General features: G+C 38.9%; 4 protein-coding genes across 5 annotated transcripts in view; 3 read left to right on the forward strand and 1 right to left on the reverse strand.

Annotated features, from left to right (window-relative positions):
* Positions 1-17,511, reverse strand: part of LOC139937759 (rab3 GTPase-activating protein non-catalytic subunit-like) — a 125,986-nt gene that overhangs the window by 65,940 nt on the left and 42,535 nt on the right. The gene's annotated exons all lie outside the window — the stretch shown is intronic.
* On the forward strand, positions 919-7,674 carry LOC139937807 (uncharacterized). Its single transcript, XM_071933125.1, has 2 exons — positions 919-1,162; positions 3,283-7,674. The coding sequence occupies exons 1-2, from the start codon at positions 1,129-1,131 to the stop codon at positions 5,265-5,267; spliced, it is 2,019 nt and encodes a 672-aa protein (XP_071789226.1). The 5' UTR covers positions 919-1,128; the 3' UTR covers positions 5,268-7,674.
* On the forward strand, positions 9,663-16,176 carry LOC139937800 (uncharacterized). The gene is made up of 2 exons (XM_071933114.1): positions 9,663-9,985; positions 11,336-16,176. Exons 1-2 carry the CDS (start codon positions 9,952-9,954, stop codon positions 13,321-13,323), a joined length of 2,022 nt encoding a protein of 673 aa, XP_071789215.1. The 5' UTR covers positions 9,663-9,951; the 3' UTR covers positions 13,324-16,176.
* The window catches only part of LOC139937771 (uncharacterized), a 7,622-nt gene continuing 6,834 nt past the window's right edge, over positions 16,724-17,511 (forward strand). Inside the window, exon 1 of the mRNA XM_071933080.1 lies at positions 16,724-17,064. Coding sequence (XP_071789181.1) covers positions 17,031-17,064 — 34 coding nt within the window. The 5' untranslated portion in view covers positions 16,724-17,030. The remainder of the gene's footprint in view (positions 17,065-17,511) is intronic.

Here is a 17,511-nt window from a genome sequence, read left to right on the forward strand (position 1 = left end):
ACTCGTAGGCCTGCTGCACGCCAGAACAAGTTGAAAATGTAGAGTACAGATACCATACAAAGCCAGAACTTCTAATAAATGGAAATTATAAAGTAGCACTATAAAGGAATTGAACATACAACATGTGACCCTCAACTGTCCAATAAAAATGTTTACAAAAAAATACAAATAATAAAAATGTTTACAAAAAAATACAAATAATAAAAATTACATTCAGTATGGGGAGGTAGTGCTTTCTGCTCTAGCAGCCAGGCTTCTGATTGATGATACCCAAGCCTACATCCCTGTAGAGTGTAAAGGGGATAAAACCCTGTCTCAGCCCCAGGAGTAGGTGGCAACGGCCCCTGCAAAAATAGTTGATTTGTAATCCACACCTTGAAGTGTCCTTCGGGCCTTGTGTGTCTGGGGACTTGCATAAAATTTAAATAAATCCCTTACCACAACAAAAAAGTTGTATATTTCAATGATGTACAGATCCTCAAAAAATATCAATCACTTGCATTAATAAACAAACAAACAAAAGTTTTGTCCGAAGTTTGCAAGATTTAAAAAAAATCAGGGTAAAAGTTCCTCACTTCTGAGCACAGTACTTAGTAGAGAAAAGTTGATGTTAGGAAATTGACATTTTGGCCCTCACATACAGGTCGTGGCTCAAATCTGAAAAAAACAATTTAACACCAGGTTCCATACAAGGTGAAGGCCGTAATTGGTAGTCAGAACTCAATGTAATCTATACACGCGATACAATCAGTATGTGTACATGTGTACTTGTACTCTGTATGTTACTTGTACATCGGACATGTTAAATTCTTGGATGCGTCCGTATAGACTCCATTGCGTCAAGTGGTTTATTTTTTAGTACCCTTGTCATTTGTTGCACAAAGTTCAGCTACAGCGGCAGGTTATAGCACAATTCACAACAAAGTTCGAGTACAGAGGTAGATGTATGGATGAATATTTGATGTGTACAAAAGATAAGGACCGGAATTTTTTGGGTGAGAAATCCAGACATGAGAAATTCTCCAAGCAAACAGCCGTACACATCAACTTATTGCACTGCAAATGTTAAGCACAAACTTTCAATCCAGGACGATTGTCTAAGAGAGCAACAACTTGAATTCTACCAAGATGGATATTGCCAGTACAAGCTCCGCATCAACTGGTGAGAATAAACAACTTTTTTTAATGTCAATTTGATATGGACAATTTTGCTTTTTCCCCCTCTTTTTTTTATAGATGTGAATAGTACAAATGTTGTGTTTTTTTGCTTTTCAGGGTTTCCCACAAGTGGTTTTATAAGCAGGCGCCAATCTTTTATGTGTGTGAATGATCTGATCAATCAATCGGTTGAAATCGCTGCCTAACGGTTAAAGTTTTCACATTTACAATGTTCAAAATCTTGGCTTACATAAGTTACTAGGGCCAAATAAAAAGCAGTTTACTAGTGATAAAGTCAACCTGTCTCCAATAAGAACACAAGCATCAAGCTCTCGTGTTTCTTGTCAACAAAGTGTAGGTTCAGAGTCCCAGTCCTGACACTTGTTTCCTTAAAGTCACCTGGAAATATAATTTTGTTTCGTCAATCATAAGAGTATGTTTATAAACAATGAAATTATTTTTTGAGTAATTGTTTAAAAAAAAGATAAAGTTGTTTTGGGGTGACTCCGCCTACCCCTTTTGTGATGTCAATTGAGGCAGACTTTGCCTTGATCGAACATCGAACACATGTTCGTGCAATAAATGCAAGTCCCAGTCGTGAGTTTGAACGTTTCGAAAAAAAGGTTTTATTCTTGCATTTTCCGGCAATGTCGACCAGGTGTATTGCTGCTGGATGCAGCAAAACAACTAAAGATGGGGTCAGTATGCAAAGTGCCGGTCTGACGTCTTTCCCAGCGCTGTGCAGCGTACACTTTGAGCTGTCGTGCTTCGAGAATCCAGAATACACCACACATTTTGACATGAAGAGAAAAACTCCTTTCTAAAACATGAAGCCATCCCAACAAGGTACCTGAGAGACGTGACGAACCTAAAGGAGCATTTGCCTAACGTGAACAAAGTCGGGTATTGTTTCAATTTTGAGGGCATGTTTTTAGCTTGCGCCAAGCGTCACTATCTTGTGTTAACACAGCATGGGATTCATCGTGCTGGGTAATCCGAGTGGACCGTCCGCACAGCAGCCAAACAGTGCGTGCAATCTGCTCCGTGACCGCAGTTCTGTACGTAGGCATCATACCGATCAGGTATCCAGACGTAGTGTACGAGGCCAAACTACAAATTCTCTTTTCAAATATCGCGCCTCGATTGACGTCACGAACAGTCCCTCTCGGGTCGGGTCTACTTTTGAATTTGTAAATAAAATGGAAACTAGTACTTGACTACAACACTGTTTAGTATTTTTTCTTAATGCATATTTGATGTAATTGTTAACTTTTTTTACTTTCCTCTTTTGATTTCCTTTTTTTTGTTATTCAAGTGGTCTTGTATTATTTCGTAATGATCGGGGCATCAAAACTAAATAAACAAAACAATATTATGCTTACCTAACCAGCTAAAATACTATTATACTGGGACTCAAACCCACATTCTGCTGATCAGAAACACCAGAGCTTGAGACTGGCGATCTTAAGCGCTGAGCCACGCCACGCCACATTTACAAATTGTTGTTTTGTGTTGAGCGGATAAGAGCATCAAACTCAAGCTCTGTTGTTTCTGTAGCGCAGAGTGTTGGTTGGAATCCAGGTCGTGACACTTGTGTCCCTGAGCAAGACACTTTGCTATAGTTGGTTCTCTGTGAGAGCAAATATGGTTCTTGTGGTTGGTTTAGCTTAGCGCGCTACATATTTGGCAGCACTATGCTGTATACTCCCCAGGGAGCTGAGATGGTTTAAGGAATGAAATGGCTCAGTGATCAAGGTAATAATGTTGGAAGCGCTTTGAGACATGGTGTATAAAGCGCTTTATAAAAACCAATTATTTTTATTATTATTATTTTATTATTACTGATGCCACTTGACTACTACAAGGAGAGGAGCCAGCTTACTTGATATACCTATTGTGTCAAAACTGCATACGATTAAACAAACAATCAGCACACAAATCTGTATTGACACTGGGCCCTATTTCATTGTACCTTTCTGCTTTTTAGCAAAAGTAAGCCGAAAACCCATCACAAGTGGTACATCTGACGTGGCATTTGTCACGGTAACCTTATTCTGGTGAGCATATTTTTTTTTATGCACCATGAAATTGGGATGATTTTTATTCAACTGTTTTTTCTTACAGACTGTCTTGAGGTTGTCCAAATCAAGGAGTCTAAAGACACAGAATCAAAGGATGTTCCACTACCAGAGGATATGGATGACTCGACTGACATCTCGTGCCCTCTTTGTCAAGATTACTTCCATGAGCCGAAGATACTAGACTGTCTTCACACTGTTTGCAGACCGTGTCTGGAAAAGGGCGTGTCAAAAAAAGAGGATGGTTTCAAAACAGTCCTCTGTCCCGTTTGTGATGTCGAAACGAGAGCTCTGAATGGCTTGACGGGGCTGATGAACAACAACACCTTAAGAGGCCTGGTGGAGGAGGCAGTCCTCAAGGATAAGATCTCTGGCGACGTGTCTAAGGTCAGATGTCAAGGATGCGTAGAGGATAACACCGCCGTCTCAAGATGCATGGACTGTGATAACTTTCTGTGCCTTGAGTGTCAGAATGCTCACCAGCGTTTGATAGCCCTGAAGAACCATAATATCGTACCCATGGCAGACCTGAAGTCCGGCAAGATCACCTTCAAGAGCAAGCTGAGAGATCAAAATCCCAAGTGTAGCAAGCACAGCGATCAGAGCTGCTGTTTCTTCTGTATCACCTGTGAGATGCTGATATGCACGACCTGCACTGTGCTTGACCACCGCAGCCCGGACCACAGCTACACTGACATTGAGGAGGCTATAGACTGTTGCAGATCAGAAGTTGGGAGTTTAATGACCCAAGCGGAAAGATCCAGAGAGTCTTTTCAAGATGCCGAGACTCTGACCAAACACGCAGAGAGCAGGCTGAAGCAGCTGAACAGTAACGCCCAGAGGAAAATCTCGGCCAAAGCTGATCAGGAAGTCGCCAAAATCAGAAACAAGGAAAAACGACTAAGAGGGACGCTTCAGTTGGCTTACAACAAAAGAGTCGTAGCATTGGGAAAGGTAAGAATCAACAACAGCAAAAAGGTCAAGATGGCAAAACAAAACCTGAAAAAGATTGGCAAAATTATGTCACGGGCAAGCCACTCTGAGATTTTGAGCCTTAAATCCAAAATTAAGCATCATTTGAAAGATTTGACCAGCACAAAACGTGACTCTGTGCCGTATAGCTTATCATATGTCAACTTTAAAGAAAGCAAGTCTAACGAAAGCCTGGGAGAGTTTTTGATGACTGAGAAATGGAGCTTGAAATCAAAGGTTGGTGAAGAGAATGAAAACACCAACCAGTTTGATGATTTGATCCATGTCGCGGCTTTTCCAAGTGGAAACCTCCTGATCTTTGACAGACATCGTAACCAATTAATGGTTTACAGTGCTGCTGGTGAGCAAATGGAGATCCTACCAGATGAAGTAGGCCCCCTAAACATCTTCACTGCGATCACCGTTGTTTCAGAAGACAGAATTGTTGTCACTTCTAACGGTGCAGAGAAGAGAAGCGTCAAGATGTTCGGTCCAGAAAACAACGTCCTCTTTGATGTTACACCATGGGCGGATTCGGAAGAACTTGCCTGCCTCACTGTGGTTGAAGGGATTCAAGGGCAAGAGATTGCAGTTCCCTTCAAGATTGCAGTAGGCGACAGAGGAAAAGGTCGAATTGGCCTTCTAGATGATGCTGGGTCTCTGCTAAAGACCATACCGGCCGACCACATCGGCCAGTATTTGACCTTCAACAGGGCTACACAACACCTGATCTACACCAACTATGAAATGGGGAGACTGGTCGCCATTGACCTCGACAGCAACATAGTCTTCTCTGTTGAAACGTCGGACATAAGCGGAAAACAGGTCTTCCCAATGGGGGTCTGCTGTGACGACCAGGGGGAGATCTATGTGGCAGCCCAGAAAAGTAGGTGTAGAAGCGGCAAGGATGAGATCTACCATTACACCCCCATGGGTATTTTCGCCAAAACGGAGATCAAGGAACTGTTTGACGCTCATGGAATCATCTTTAACAAGGACGATTCTCTTGTGGTAGCTGATTGCCGCTCTTTGAAAATCTTCCATCACAAAGAAAATTAAAGGCCATGACAAGAAAGGCAATGCTCTGTATTTTTGACCGCATGAGGGCGCTCTCATACTATTGTTATCACTTCATTTATATTCATTTATACCCAAAAATAACTATTGAAGACTGGAACACATTACCACCACAGACATCATATCCATCATGGACAAAAAGATATACTATTGGATGCCATGTTACAATCTTGTACATTTTAGTGATTGGTTTTTCCTCTAAATGACAAAGATTTACTTGGATGTTATATAAAACACACAAAATCAATAATAAATGTTTTGCATTCATGCAATGGTGAGAACACTTTCATTTGTTGAAAGATGAAACGTTCCATTCAACTCATGAAAATATTCTCACCAATAAACTCATACACAATCATTATCTGCACGCTATTCTCATGTAATTTTGTATAACGACTTTATCTTCTTTTTTTTTGCTTATCTAGAGCCTTTTCCTTTTTTTACCCCTTTTACTCTTTAATATTTTTAGGTTTTGTGGTGTTTTTGTAGATTTAGGCATATTGACTTAATTATGTAAGTTTTTTTTTCATGTAACCCCAGGGCCCCCAATTCTTTGATAACTGACAGGGCTACTCTGGTTAAACAAGACCAAATAATAATTAAATAGCCTTGGTTTTTTGTACACATAGCGTATGCTTTAGGCTGTTTGGAGGCATTACTGCATCTGTTTATTCTTACTAATAAAATTTTCCTTAAGAAACTTTTAACATGAGCTACAAACACAACAGTGAATAGATGTGACTAAAGGAAGAAAACCTGCGCAACCTGAGACAATTATCGTATGTTATAGTCACATACATGTATATTTATATATTGGAAAAATTGCCGCTTTTAGGCAATCATTATTCAAAACTGCCTATGAATTTGTAAGAAGCATTGCTAGTCATTTATGCAGCTTTCCTTCAAATTGCATTTTGTTTATACCCATTGACAATTTGAAAATGTACGCTTTATCAAAATAAATACAGCAACAATATCTAAGTTAAAATTAGTTTGCAGCTTTTAGTTATGCATATGAAAAAGAATAACAAACTATTTTCAAACTGTAGCTTTCCTTCCGATTGTGTTTTGTTTATACCCATTGACAATTTGAAAATGTACACTTTATCAAAATAAATACAGCAACAATATCTACGTTAAAATTAGCTTGCAGCTTTTAGTTATGCATATGAAAAAGAATAACAAACTATTTTCAAACTGTAGCTTTCCTTCCGATTGTGTTTTGTTTATACCCATTGACAATTTGAAAATGTACGCTTTATCAAAATAAATACAGCAACAATATCTACATTAAAATTAGCTTGCAGCTTTTAGTTATGCATATGAAAAATAATAATAAACTATTTTCAAACTGTAGCTTTCCTTCCAATTGTGTTTTGTTTATACCCATTGACAATTTGAAAATGTACACTTTATCAAAATAAATACAGCAACAATATCTACGTTAAAATTAGCTTGCAGCTTTTAGTTATGCATATGAAAAATAATAACAAACTATTTTCAAACTGTAGCTTTCCTTCCAATTGTGTTTTGTTTATACCCATTGACAATTTGAAAATGTACGACAAAGATCAATTGACTAAAACAGGACTTCAACCTGCGACCTCCAGTTCAAGTCTAACTCTAGTCAGTTTATATTTGATCAACCTAATATTAGTTAAAAATTACCCAGTCAGATTACCCTGTGATTTATTACTTGATATTTACGATAATAAAGAAGCGAACATTGGCATTTTCATTTAACATTGTTTTTTATTCATTTCTCAAAAACTACAGCACCTCAGCAACTAATATTTTAAGGATCCCTTTCTACTATCATTATCTTCAAACAGTGTAAGCTTAAAATAAATCTGTGGACACTGTGTTTTGTGTTACAAAAAGTACTCAAATCCTGTAACCGGATATCTGCATTAGATACTGATTGTGAAATTATTGAAGAATGTGGGTACTTTTTGTACAACACACAATAACACAATGCCCACAGATTTACAGTAAACTTACAGTTTGAAGATAATGATAAAATTATATGTGATTTAAGGGCATTGCATGGTGAAGTATCAATTTATATTTGGTTTTCGGTAACACCATGTGTGTATATACTTGCCAGGTAGAGTTTGTTATTTAGCCCTCTAGTCCCTGCACCGCCCGAGTTTGCTGAAAATCAATTTTTCAAGAATATTGCAGTAAACTACTGGAATCGTAGCGCAAATTTTAAAAGATAGACATGGCTTAATATTTATGCACAATTTTTTTACCCTTTCGGTAGTATTTGTATAAAAGTACAAGTTCTCATGGGAACAATAAATGCTTCTCGTTAAACGGCTACGGTAATTTTATAGCGAACATTTGTTTGTAAGGATAAAATGGACACAATAGCTTTTCAAGGCTGTTATCTGGCTCAATGCTCATCTGTTGTGGGGGACAAGGAGATGGAAGGACCATGTAGTGTGGTACGTCTGTTGGAAGAGGGCGGGAAAACAGCAAAAAATGTAGGGAACATTAGTAAAAGGGCTGGAAAAATAATACGGAAAGGGGAAAAAGAAAAAGGGACTAACGATGACATTGGACAGGGAAGAAATAATTGGACATGGGAAAGTTATGGGACGGCAAAAAGTGCAGAGAACAAATCACGGGCGGGATGACGGGAATGAGGCACGGGTTAGATTTTGGACGGGGATAGGAGGTAGGGGCACAAAGTGGTACGTCTGTGGAACGGGGGAACGGCAAAAATAGAAATGACGAGGAAAATGAAAAGGGCTGGGGTAGGGATTGAATAAAATTAAAAGAGACTATCGTGATGTGGGACATGTGACAAGAAAATATTAAACTCAATGGGAGGGGGGGGGAAATCAAGCCCATAAAACGTGAAAAAACCCACAAACGGGACCCGCGCGAAACTGGAAAATATGAGTTATGGGCAAACAGTCGCAATCAAAGAAGAATGCCAATGCAGGGGATCGCGGGGACGGGAGAGGCACGGAGGCGTGGGTTAGATATGGGACGGGATAGGGAAGGGGCACACGGTGGGACAGGTGGTTGGGGAAAAAATGAACGAGGCTGGTGAGGGGGGAAAAAATTAACGAGGCTGGTGAGGAGGGAAAAAGCAAAGGGGTTTGAAAACTATACAGGACAGAAAATAATCAACTGAACAGGAACAAAATAAACAAAACGGGATATAAACGCTGGGAAAGAACCACTATCGGGATCCGCTGGAAACTGGAAAATATGGATGGGATCGACAATGCCGAAACGAAAAAAAGACGGACAAGTGTACGATTTCACAAAGCACTAAAATTCATCTTAACTTAAGATGGGTGGTTTGCCACAGTGATTTGTGTTGTGACCCTGCCCAGCCACTTTAGCCCTCCCCTGTACACAACGCTACACTTGCAGCATTTTTACGTAGAGCTTTCTAGCGGGGTTGCAGCGCGAAGCACGGCATCCCGCTAGTACTGAATAACTGCGAAGGCATTAGTTTTCAATACTGTCATCATGATAAAATACTTGCATGACTTTCACCTGAGCATGCATACAACCTGGGCACCCAGCACCCCTAGTAACAAATGTATTTAACTCGCAGGCCTAATGCACGCCAGTACAAGTTGAAAATGTAGAGTACAGATACCATACAAAGCCAGAACTTCTAATTAATGGAAATTATAAAGTAGCACTATAAAGGAATTGAACATACAACATGTGACCCTCAACTGTCCAATAAAAATGTTAACTAAAAAATAAAAATAATAAAAATTACATACACTATGGGGAGGTAGTTCTTCCTGCTCTAGCAGCCAGGCATCTGATTGATGATACCCAAGCCTACATCCCTGTAGAGTGTAAAGGGGGTAGAACCCTGTCTCAGCCCCAGGAGTAGGTGGCAACGGCCCCTGCAAAAATAGTTGATTTGTAACCCACACCTTGAAGTGTCCTTCGGGCCTTGTGTGTCTGGGGACTTGCATAAAATTTAAATAAATCCCTTACCACAACAAAAAAGTTGTATATTTCTTGATGTACAGATCCTCAAAAAATATCAATCACTTGCATTAATAAACAAACAAACAAAAGTTTTGTCCGAAGTTTGCAAGATTTTAAAAAAATCAGGGTAAAAGTTCCTCACTTGAGAGCACAGTAGTAGAGAAAAGTTGACGTTAGGAAATTGACATTTTGGCCCTCACATACAGGTTGTGGCTCAAATCTGAAAAAACAATTTAACACCAGGTTCCATACAAGGTGAAGGCCTAAATTGGTAGTCAGAACTCAATGTAATCTATACATGCGATACAATCAGTATGTGTACATGTGTACTTGTACTCTGTATGTTACTTGTACATCGGACATGTTAAATTCTTGGATGCGTCCAGTCTAGACTCCATTGCGTCAAGTGTTTTATTTTTTAGTACCCTTGTCATTTGTTGCACAAAGTTCAGCTACAGCGGCATGCTATAGCACAATTCACAACAAAGTTCGGGTACAGAGGCAGATGTATGAATGAATAACTTATGTGTACAAAAGATAAGAACCGGAATTTTTGGGGTGAGAAATCCAGACATGTGAAATTCTCCAAGCAAACAGCCGTACACATCAACTTATTGCACTGCAAATGTTAAGCACAAACTTTCAATCCAGGACGATTGTCTAAGAGAGCAACAACTTGAATTCTACCAAGATGGATATTGCCAGTACAAGCTCCGCATCAAATGGTAAGAATAAACAACTTTTTTTAATGTCAATTTGATGTGGACAATTTTGCTTTTTTCCCCCTCTTTTTTTTATAGATGTGAATAGTACAAATGTTGTGTTTTTTTGCTTTTCAGGGTTTCCCACAAGTGGTTTTATAAGCAGGTGACAATCTTTTATGAGTGTGAATGATCTGATCAATCAATCAGTTGAAATCGTACCTAACGGTTAAAGTTTTCACATTACATGTTCAAAATCTTGGCTTATAAAAGTTACTAGGGCCAAATAAAAAGCACAGTTTACTAGCGATAAAGTCAACCTGTATCCAATAAGAACACAAGCATCAAGCTCTCGTGTTTTTTGTCAACAAAGTGTGGGTTCGAGTCCCAGTCCTGACACTTGTTTCCTTAAAGTCACCTGGAAATATAAATTTGTTTTGTCAATCATTAGAGTATATGTTTATGAACAATAAAATTATTTTTTGAGTAATTGTTTAAAAACTAGATAAAGTTGTTTTGGGGTGACACCGCGTACCCCTTTTGTGATGTCAATGGAGGCAGACTTTGCCTCGATCGAAAATCGAACACATGTACGTGCAAGTACATGTAAGTCCCAGTCTTGAGTTTGTATGTTTCGGAAAAAAAGTTGGTTTCTTGCATTTTCCGGCAATGTCGACCAGGTGTATTGCTGCTGGATGCAGCAAAACAACTAAATATGGGGTCAGTTTGCAAAGTGGTCCGGTCTGATGTCTTTCCCAGCGCTGTGAGGTGAACACTTCGAGCCGTCGTGCTTTGAGAATCCGGAATACACCACACATTTTGACATGAAGAGAAAAATTCCTTTCTTAAACATAAAGCCATCCCAACAATTTTTTCCGGCTAGTGGGAAGTTGAAGAAGGTACCTGAAAGACGTGAAGAACCTAAAGGAGCATTTGCCTAACGTGAACAAACTCGGTATTGTTTCAACTTTGAGGGCATGTTTTTAGCTTGCGCCAAGCGTCACTATCTTGTGTTAGCACAGCATGTGACCGTAGTTCTGTATGTAGGCATCATACCAATCAGGAATCCAGACGTAGTGTACGGGGCCAAACTACAAATTCTCTCTTCAAATATCGCGCCTCAATTGACGTCACGAACAGCGCCCTCTCGGGTCGGGTCTACTAATCTGCACAAAAATCTGTATTCACACTGGGCCCAATAAACAAACCTTTCTGCTTGGCACAAGTAAGCCAAAAAAAAAAAAAACATCACAAATGGTAAATCCGACGTGGCATTTAGGATGGTAACCTTATTCTGCTGAGCATATTTTTTTATTTTTTTAAAGCAGCTCTATGAAATTGGGATGATCTTGATTCAACTGTTTTTTCTTACAGACTGTCTTGAGGTTGTCGAAATCAAGAAAGAGTTTGTAGACACAGAAACAAAGGATGTTCCACTACCAGAGGATATGGATGATTTGACTGATGTCTCGTGCCCTCTTTGTCAAGATTACTTCCATGAGCCGAAGATACTGGACTGTCTTCACACTGTTTGCAGACCGTGTCTGGAAAAGGGCGTGTCAAAAAAAGAGGATGGTTTCAAAACAGTCCTCTGTCCCGTTTGTGATGTCGAAACGAGAGCTCTGAATGGCTTGATGGGCCTGATGAACAACAACACCTTAAGAGGCCTGGTGGAGGAGGCAGTCCTCAAGGATAAGATCTCTGGCGACGTGTCTAAGGTCAGATGTCAAGGATGCGTAGAGGATAACACCGCCATCTCAAGATGCATGGACTGTGATAACTTTCTGTGCCTTGAGTGTCAGAATGCTCACCAGCGTTTGATAGCCCTGAAGAATCATAATATCGTACCCATGGCAGACCTGAAGTCCGGCAAGATCACCTTCAAGAGCAAGCTGAGAGATCTAAATCCCAAGTGTAGCAAGCACAGCGATCAGAGCTGCTGTTTCTTCTGTATCACCTGTGAGATGCTGATATGCACGACGTGCACTGTGCTTGACCACCGCAGCCCGGACCACAGCTACACTGACATTGAGGAGGCTATAGACTGTTGCAGATCAGAAGTTGGGAGTTTAATGACCCAAGCAGAAAGATCCAGAGAGTCTTTTCAAGATGCCGAGACTCTGACCGAACATGCAGAGAGCAGGCTGAAGCAGCTGAACAGTAAAGCCCAGAGGAAAATCTCGGCCAAAGCTGATCAGGAAGTCACCAAAATCAGAAACAAGGAAAAACGACTAAGAGAGACGCTTCAGTTGGCTTACAACAAAAGAGTCGTAGCATTGGGAAAGGTAAGAATCAACAACAGCAAAAAGGTCAAGATGGCAAAACAAAACCTTAAAAAGATTGGCAAAATTATGTCACGGGCAAGCCACTCTGAGATTTTGAGCCTTAAATCCAAAATTAAGCATCATTTGAAAGATTTGACCAGCACAAAACGTGACTCTGTGCCGTATAGCTTATCATATGTCAACTTCAAAGAAAGCAAGTCTAACAAAAGCCTGGGAAAGTTTCTGATGACTGAGAAATGGAGCTTGAAATCAAAGGTTGGTGAAGAGAATGAAAACACCAACCAGTTTGATGATTTGATCCATGTCGCGGCTTTTCCAAGTGGAAACCTCCTGATCTTTGACAAACATCGTAACCAATTAATGGTTTACAGTCCTGCTGGTGAGCAAATGAAGATCCTACCAGATGAAGTAGGCCCCCTTAACTTCTCCACTGCGATCGCCGTTGTTTCAGAAGACAGAATTGTTGTCACTTCTAACGGCGCAGAGAAGAGAAGCGTCAAGATGTTTGGTCCAGAAAACAACGTCCTCTTTGATGTTACACCATGGGCGGATTCGGAAGAACTTGCCTGCCTCACTGTGGTTGAAGAAATTCAAGGGCAAGAGATTGCAGTTCCCTTCAAGATTGCAGTAGGCGACAGAGGAAAAGGTCGAATTGGCCTTCTAGATGATGCTGGGTATCTGCTAAAGACCATACCTGCCGACCACATCGGCCAGTATCTGACCTTCAACAGGGCCACTCAACACCTGATCTACACCAACTATGAACAGGGGAGACTGGTCGCCAGTGATCTCGACAGCAACATAGTCTTCTCTGTTGAAACGTCGGACATGAGCGGAAATCAGGTCTTCCCAATGGGGGTCTGCTGTGACGATCAGGGGGAGATCTATGTGGCAGCCCAGAAAAGTAAGTGTAGAAGCGGCAAGGATGAGATCTACCATTACACCCCCGGGGGTATTTTCGCCAAAACGGAGATCAAGGAACTGTTTGACGCTCATGGAATCACCTTTAACATGGACGATTCTCTTGTGGTAGCTGATTGCCGCTCTTTGAAAATCTTCCATCACAAAGAAAATTGAAGGCCATGACAAGAAAGGCAATGCTCTGTATTTTTGACCGCATGAGGGCGCTCTCATACTATTGTTATCACTTCATTTATATTCATTTATACCCCAAAATAACTATTGAAGACTGGAACACATTACCACCACAGACATCATATCCATCATGGACAAAAAGATATACTATTGGATGCCATGTTACAATCTTGTACATTTTAGTGATTGGTTTTTCCTCTAAATGACAAAGATTTACTTGGATGTTATATAAAACCCACAAAATCAATACTAAATGTTTTGCATTCATGCAATGGAGAGAACACTTTCATTTGTTGAAAGATGAAACGTTCCATTCAACTCATGAAAATATTCTCACCAATAAACTCATACACAATCATTATCTGTACGTTATTCTCATGTAATTTTGTATAACGACTTTATCTTTTTTTTTTTTTTGCTTATCTAGAGTCTTTTACATTTTTTCCCCCTTTTACTCTTTAATATTTTTAGGTTTTGTGGTGTTTTTGTAGATTTAGGCATATTGACTTAATTATGTAAGTTTTTTTTTTCATGTAACCCCAGGGCCCCCAATTCTTTGATAACTGACGGGGCTACTCTGGTTAAACAAGACCAAATAATAATTAAATAGCCTTGGGTTTTTTGTACATATAGCGCATGCTTTAGGCTGTTTGGGGGCATTACTGCATCTTGTTTATTCTTACTAATAAAATTTTCCTAAAGAAACTTTTAACATGAGCTACAAACACAACAGTGAATAGATGTGACTAAAGGAAAAAAACCTGCGCAACCTGAGACAATGATCGTATGTTATAGTCACATTAAGCTTGGGCGATACCACGATATTATCGAATATCGCGATACTAATTTGGAAACGATTTCATACGGATCGATTTGGTTTTAATCGAAATATCGATATATCGCGATATATCGCGATGTATTTCCTAGCTGAGACATCTTGCATCCCATAGGTTTGGAGTAAAACCAGAAGAATAGGTCATTAGAACACCTCTCTTATGATATGACTGTCTCTTCTACAACTTTCACTGGGAGTTTGAAGACTGATGATGTCAAATTTAATTAATCGCGATCATATCGAATATAATTGTCGGCGATATATCGTGAATAAAATAAATCGATATCGCCCAAGCTTAAGTCACATACATGTAGATTTATATTGGACAAATTGCCGTTTTTAGGCAATCATTATTCAAAACTGCCTATGAATTCGCAAGAAGAAGCATTGCTAGTCATTTATGCAGCTTTCCTTCAAATTGCATTTTGTTTATACCCATTGAAAATTTGAAAATGTACGCTTTATCAAAATAAATACAGCAACAATATTTAAGTTAAAATTAGTTTGCAGCTTTTAGTTATGCATATGAAAAAGAATAACAAACTATTTTCAAATGTGGGTACTTTCCTTCCAATTTTGTTTTGTTTATACCCATTGAAAATTTGAGAATGTATGCTTTATCAAAATAAATACAGCAACAATATCTAAGTTAAAATTAGTTTGCAGCTTTTAGGTATGCATATGAAAAATAATAACAAACTAATTTCAAACTGCAGCTTTCCTTCCAATTGTGTTTTGCTTATACCCATTGACAATTTGAAAATGTACGACAAAGATCAATTGACTAAAACAGGACTTCAACCTGCGACCTCCAGTTCAAGTCTAACTCTAGTCAGTTTATATTTGATCAACCTAATATTAGTTAAAAATTACCCAGTCAGATTACCCTGTGATATATAACTTGATATTTACGATAATAAAGAAGCAAAAGTTGGCATTTTCATTAAACATTGTTTTTTATTCATTTCTCAAAAACTACAGCACCTCAGCAAATATTATTTAAAGGTTTCGCTTTCTACTGTCATTATCTTCAAACAGTGTAAGCTTAAAAAAAATCTGTGGACACTGTGTTTTGTGTTACAAAAAGTACTCAAATCCTTTAACCGGATATCTGCATTAGATACTGATTGTGAAATTATTGAAGAATGTGGGAACTTTTTGTACAACACACAATAACACAATGCCCACAGATTTACAGTAAACTTACACAGTTTGAAGATATTGATAAAATTATATGTGATTTAAGGGCATTGCATGGTGAAGTATCAATTTATATTTGGTTTTCGGTAACACCATGTGTGGATATTATTGCCAGGTAGAGTTTGTTTTTAGCCCTCTAGTCCCTGCATCACCCGAGTTTGCTGAAAATCAATTTTTCAAGAATATTGCAGTAAATTACTGGAATTGTAGCTCAAATTTTAAAAGATAGACATGGCTTAATATTTATGCACAATTTATTTACCCTTTCGGTAATATTTGTATAAAAGTACAAGTTCTCATGGGAACAATAAATGCCTCTCGTTAAACGGCTACGGTAATTTTATAGCGAACATTTGTTTGTAAGGATAAAATGGACACAATAGCTTTTCAAGGCTTTTATCTGGCTCAATGCTCATACTAAATAACTGCGAAGGCGTTAGTTTTCAACAATGTCATCATGAATGATGATTAAATACAGTTTTTATTTTTTATTTTTAATAAACCCAAGCTGAATTCCACCTATTTCGACATCATCTCCTTACAAGTTTCACATGCATGACTTTCACCTGAGCATGCATACAACCCGGGCACCCAGCGCCCCTAGTAAAAAATGTATTTAAATCGCAGGCCTAATGCACGCCAGTACAAGTTGAAAATGTAGAGTACAGATACCATACAAAGCCAGAACTTCTAATAAATGGAAATTATAAAGTAGCACTATAAAGGAATTGAACATACAACATGTGACCCTTAACTGTCCAATAAAAATGTTAACTATAAAATACAAATAATAAAAATTACATACAGTATGGGGAGGTAGTTCTTCCTGCTCTAGCAGCCAGGCTTCTGATTGATGATACCCAAGCCTACATCCCTGTAGAGTGTAAAGGGGGTAGAACCCTGTCTCAGCCCCCGGAGTAGGTGGCAACGGCCCCTGCAAAAATAGTTGATTTGTAACCCACACCTTGAAGTGTCCTTCGGGCCTTGTGTGTCTGGGGACTTGCATAAAATTTTTTAAAATCCCTTACCACAACAAAAAAGTTGTATATTTCTTGCTGTACAGATCCTCAAAAAATATCAATCACTTGCATTAATAAACAAACAAACAAAAGTTTTGTCCGAAGTTTGCAAGATTTTAAAAAAATCAGGGTAAAAGTTCCTCACTTCTGAGCACAGTAGTAGAGAAAAGTTGACGTTAGGAAATTGACATTTTGGCCCTCACATACAGGTCGTGGCTCAAATCTGAAAAAACAATTTAACACCAGGTTCCATACAAGGTGAAGGCCTAAATTGGTAGTCAGAACTCAATGTAATCTATACATGCGATACAATCAGTATGTGTACATGTGTACTTGTACTCTAGTCTAGACTCCATTGTTGTGTCAAGTGGTATATATTTTAGGAAACTTGTCATTTGTTGCATGCTATAGCACAATTCACCACAAAGTTCGGGTACAGTTGATGCATGGATGAACAATTTGTGTAGAAGAAAAGAACGGGATTATTTTCTGGTGAGAAATCCAGACATGAGTAATTCTCCCTTGCCAACAGACGTATTCGTGTAACGCAACAACTTATTGCACTGCAAATGTTAAGCACAAACTTTCAATCCAGGACGATTGTCTAAGAGAGCAACAACTTGAATTCTACCAAGATGGATATTGCCAGTACAAGCTCCGCATCAACTGGTAAGAATAAACAACTTTTTTTAATGTCAATTTGATATGGACAATTTTGCTTTTTCCCCCTCTTTTTTTTTTATAGATGTGAATAGTACAAATGTTGTGTTTTTTTGCTTTTCAGGGTTTCCCACAAGTGGTTTTATAAGCAGGCGCCAATCTTTTATGTGTGTGAATGATCTGATCAATCAATCGGTTGAAATCGATGCCTAACGGTTAAAGTTTTCACATTGACATGTTCAAAATCTTGGCTTATAAAAGTTACTAGGGCCAAATAAAAAGCACAGTTTACTAGCGATAAAGTCAACCTGTATCCAATAAGAACACAAGCATCAAGCTCTCGTGTTTCTTGTCAACAAAGTGTGGGTTCGAGTCCCAGTCCTGACACTTGTTTCCTTAAAGTCACCTGGAAATATAAATTTGTTTCGTCAATCATTAGAGTATATGTTTATGAAC

Source organism: Asterias amurensis, chromosome 1, assembly GCF_032118995.1.
Source record: "Asterias amurensis chromosome 1, ASM3211899v1".
Classification (NCBI taxonomy): Eukaryota; Metazoa; Echinodermata; class Asteroidea; order Forcipulatida; family Asteriidae; genus Asterias; species Asterias amurensis.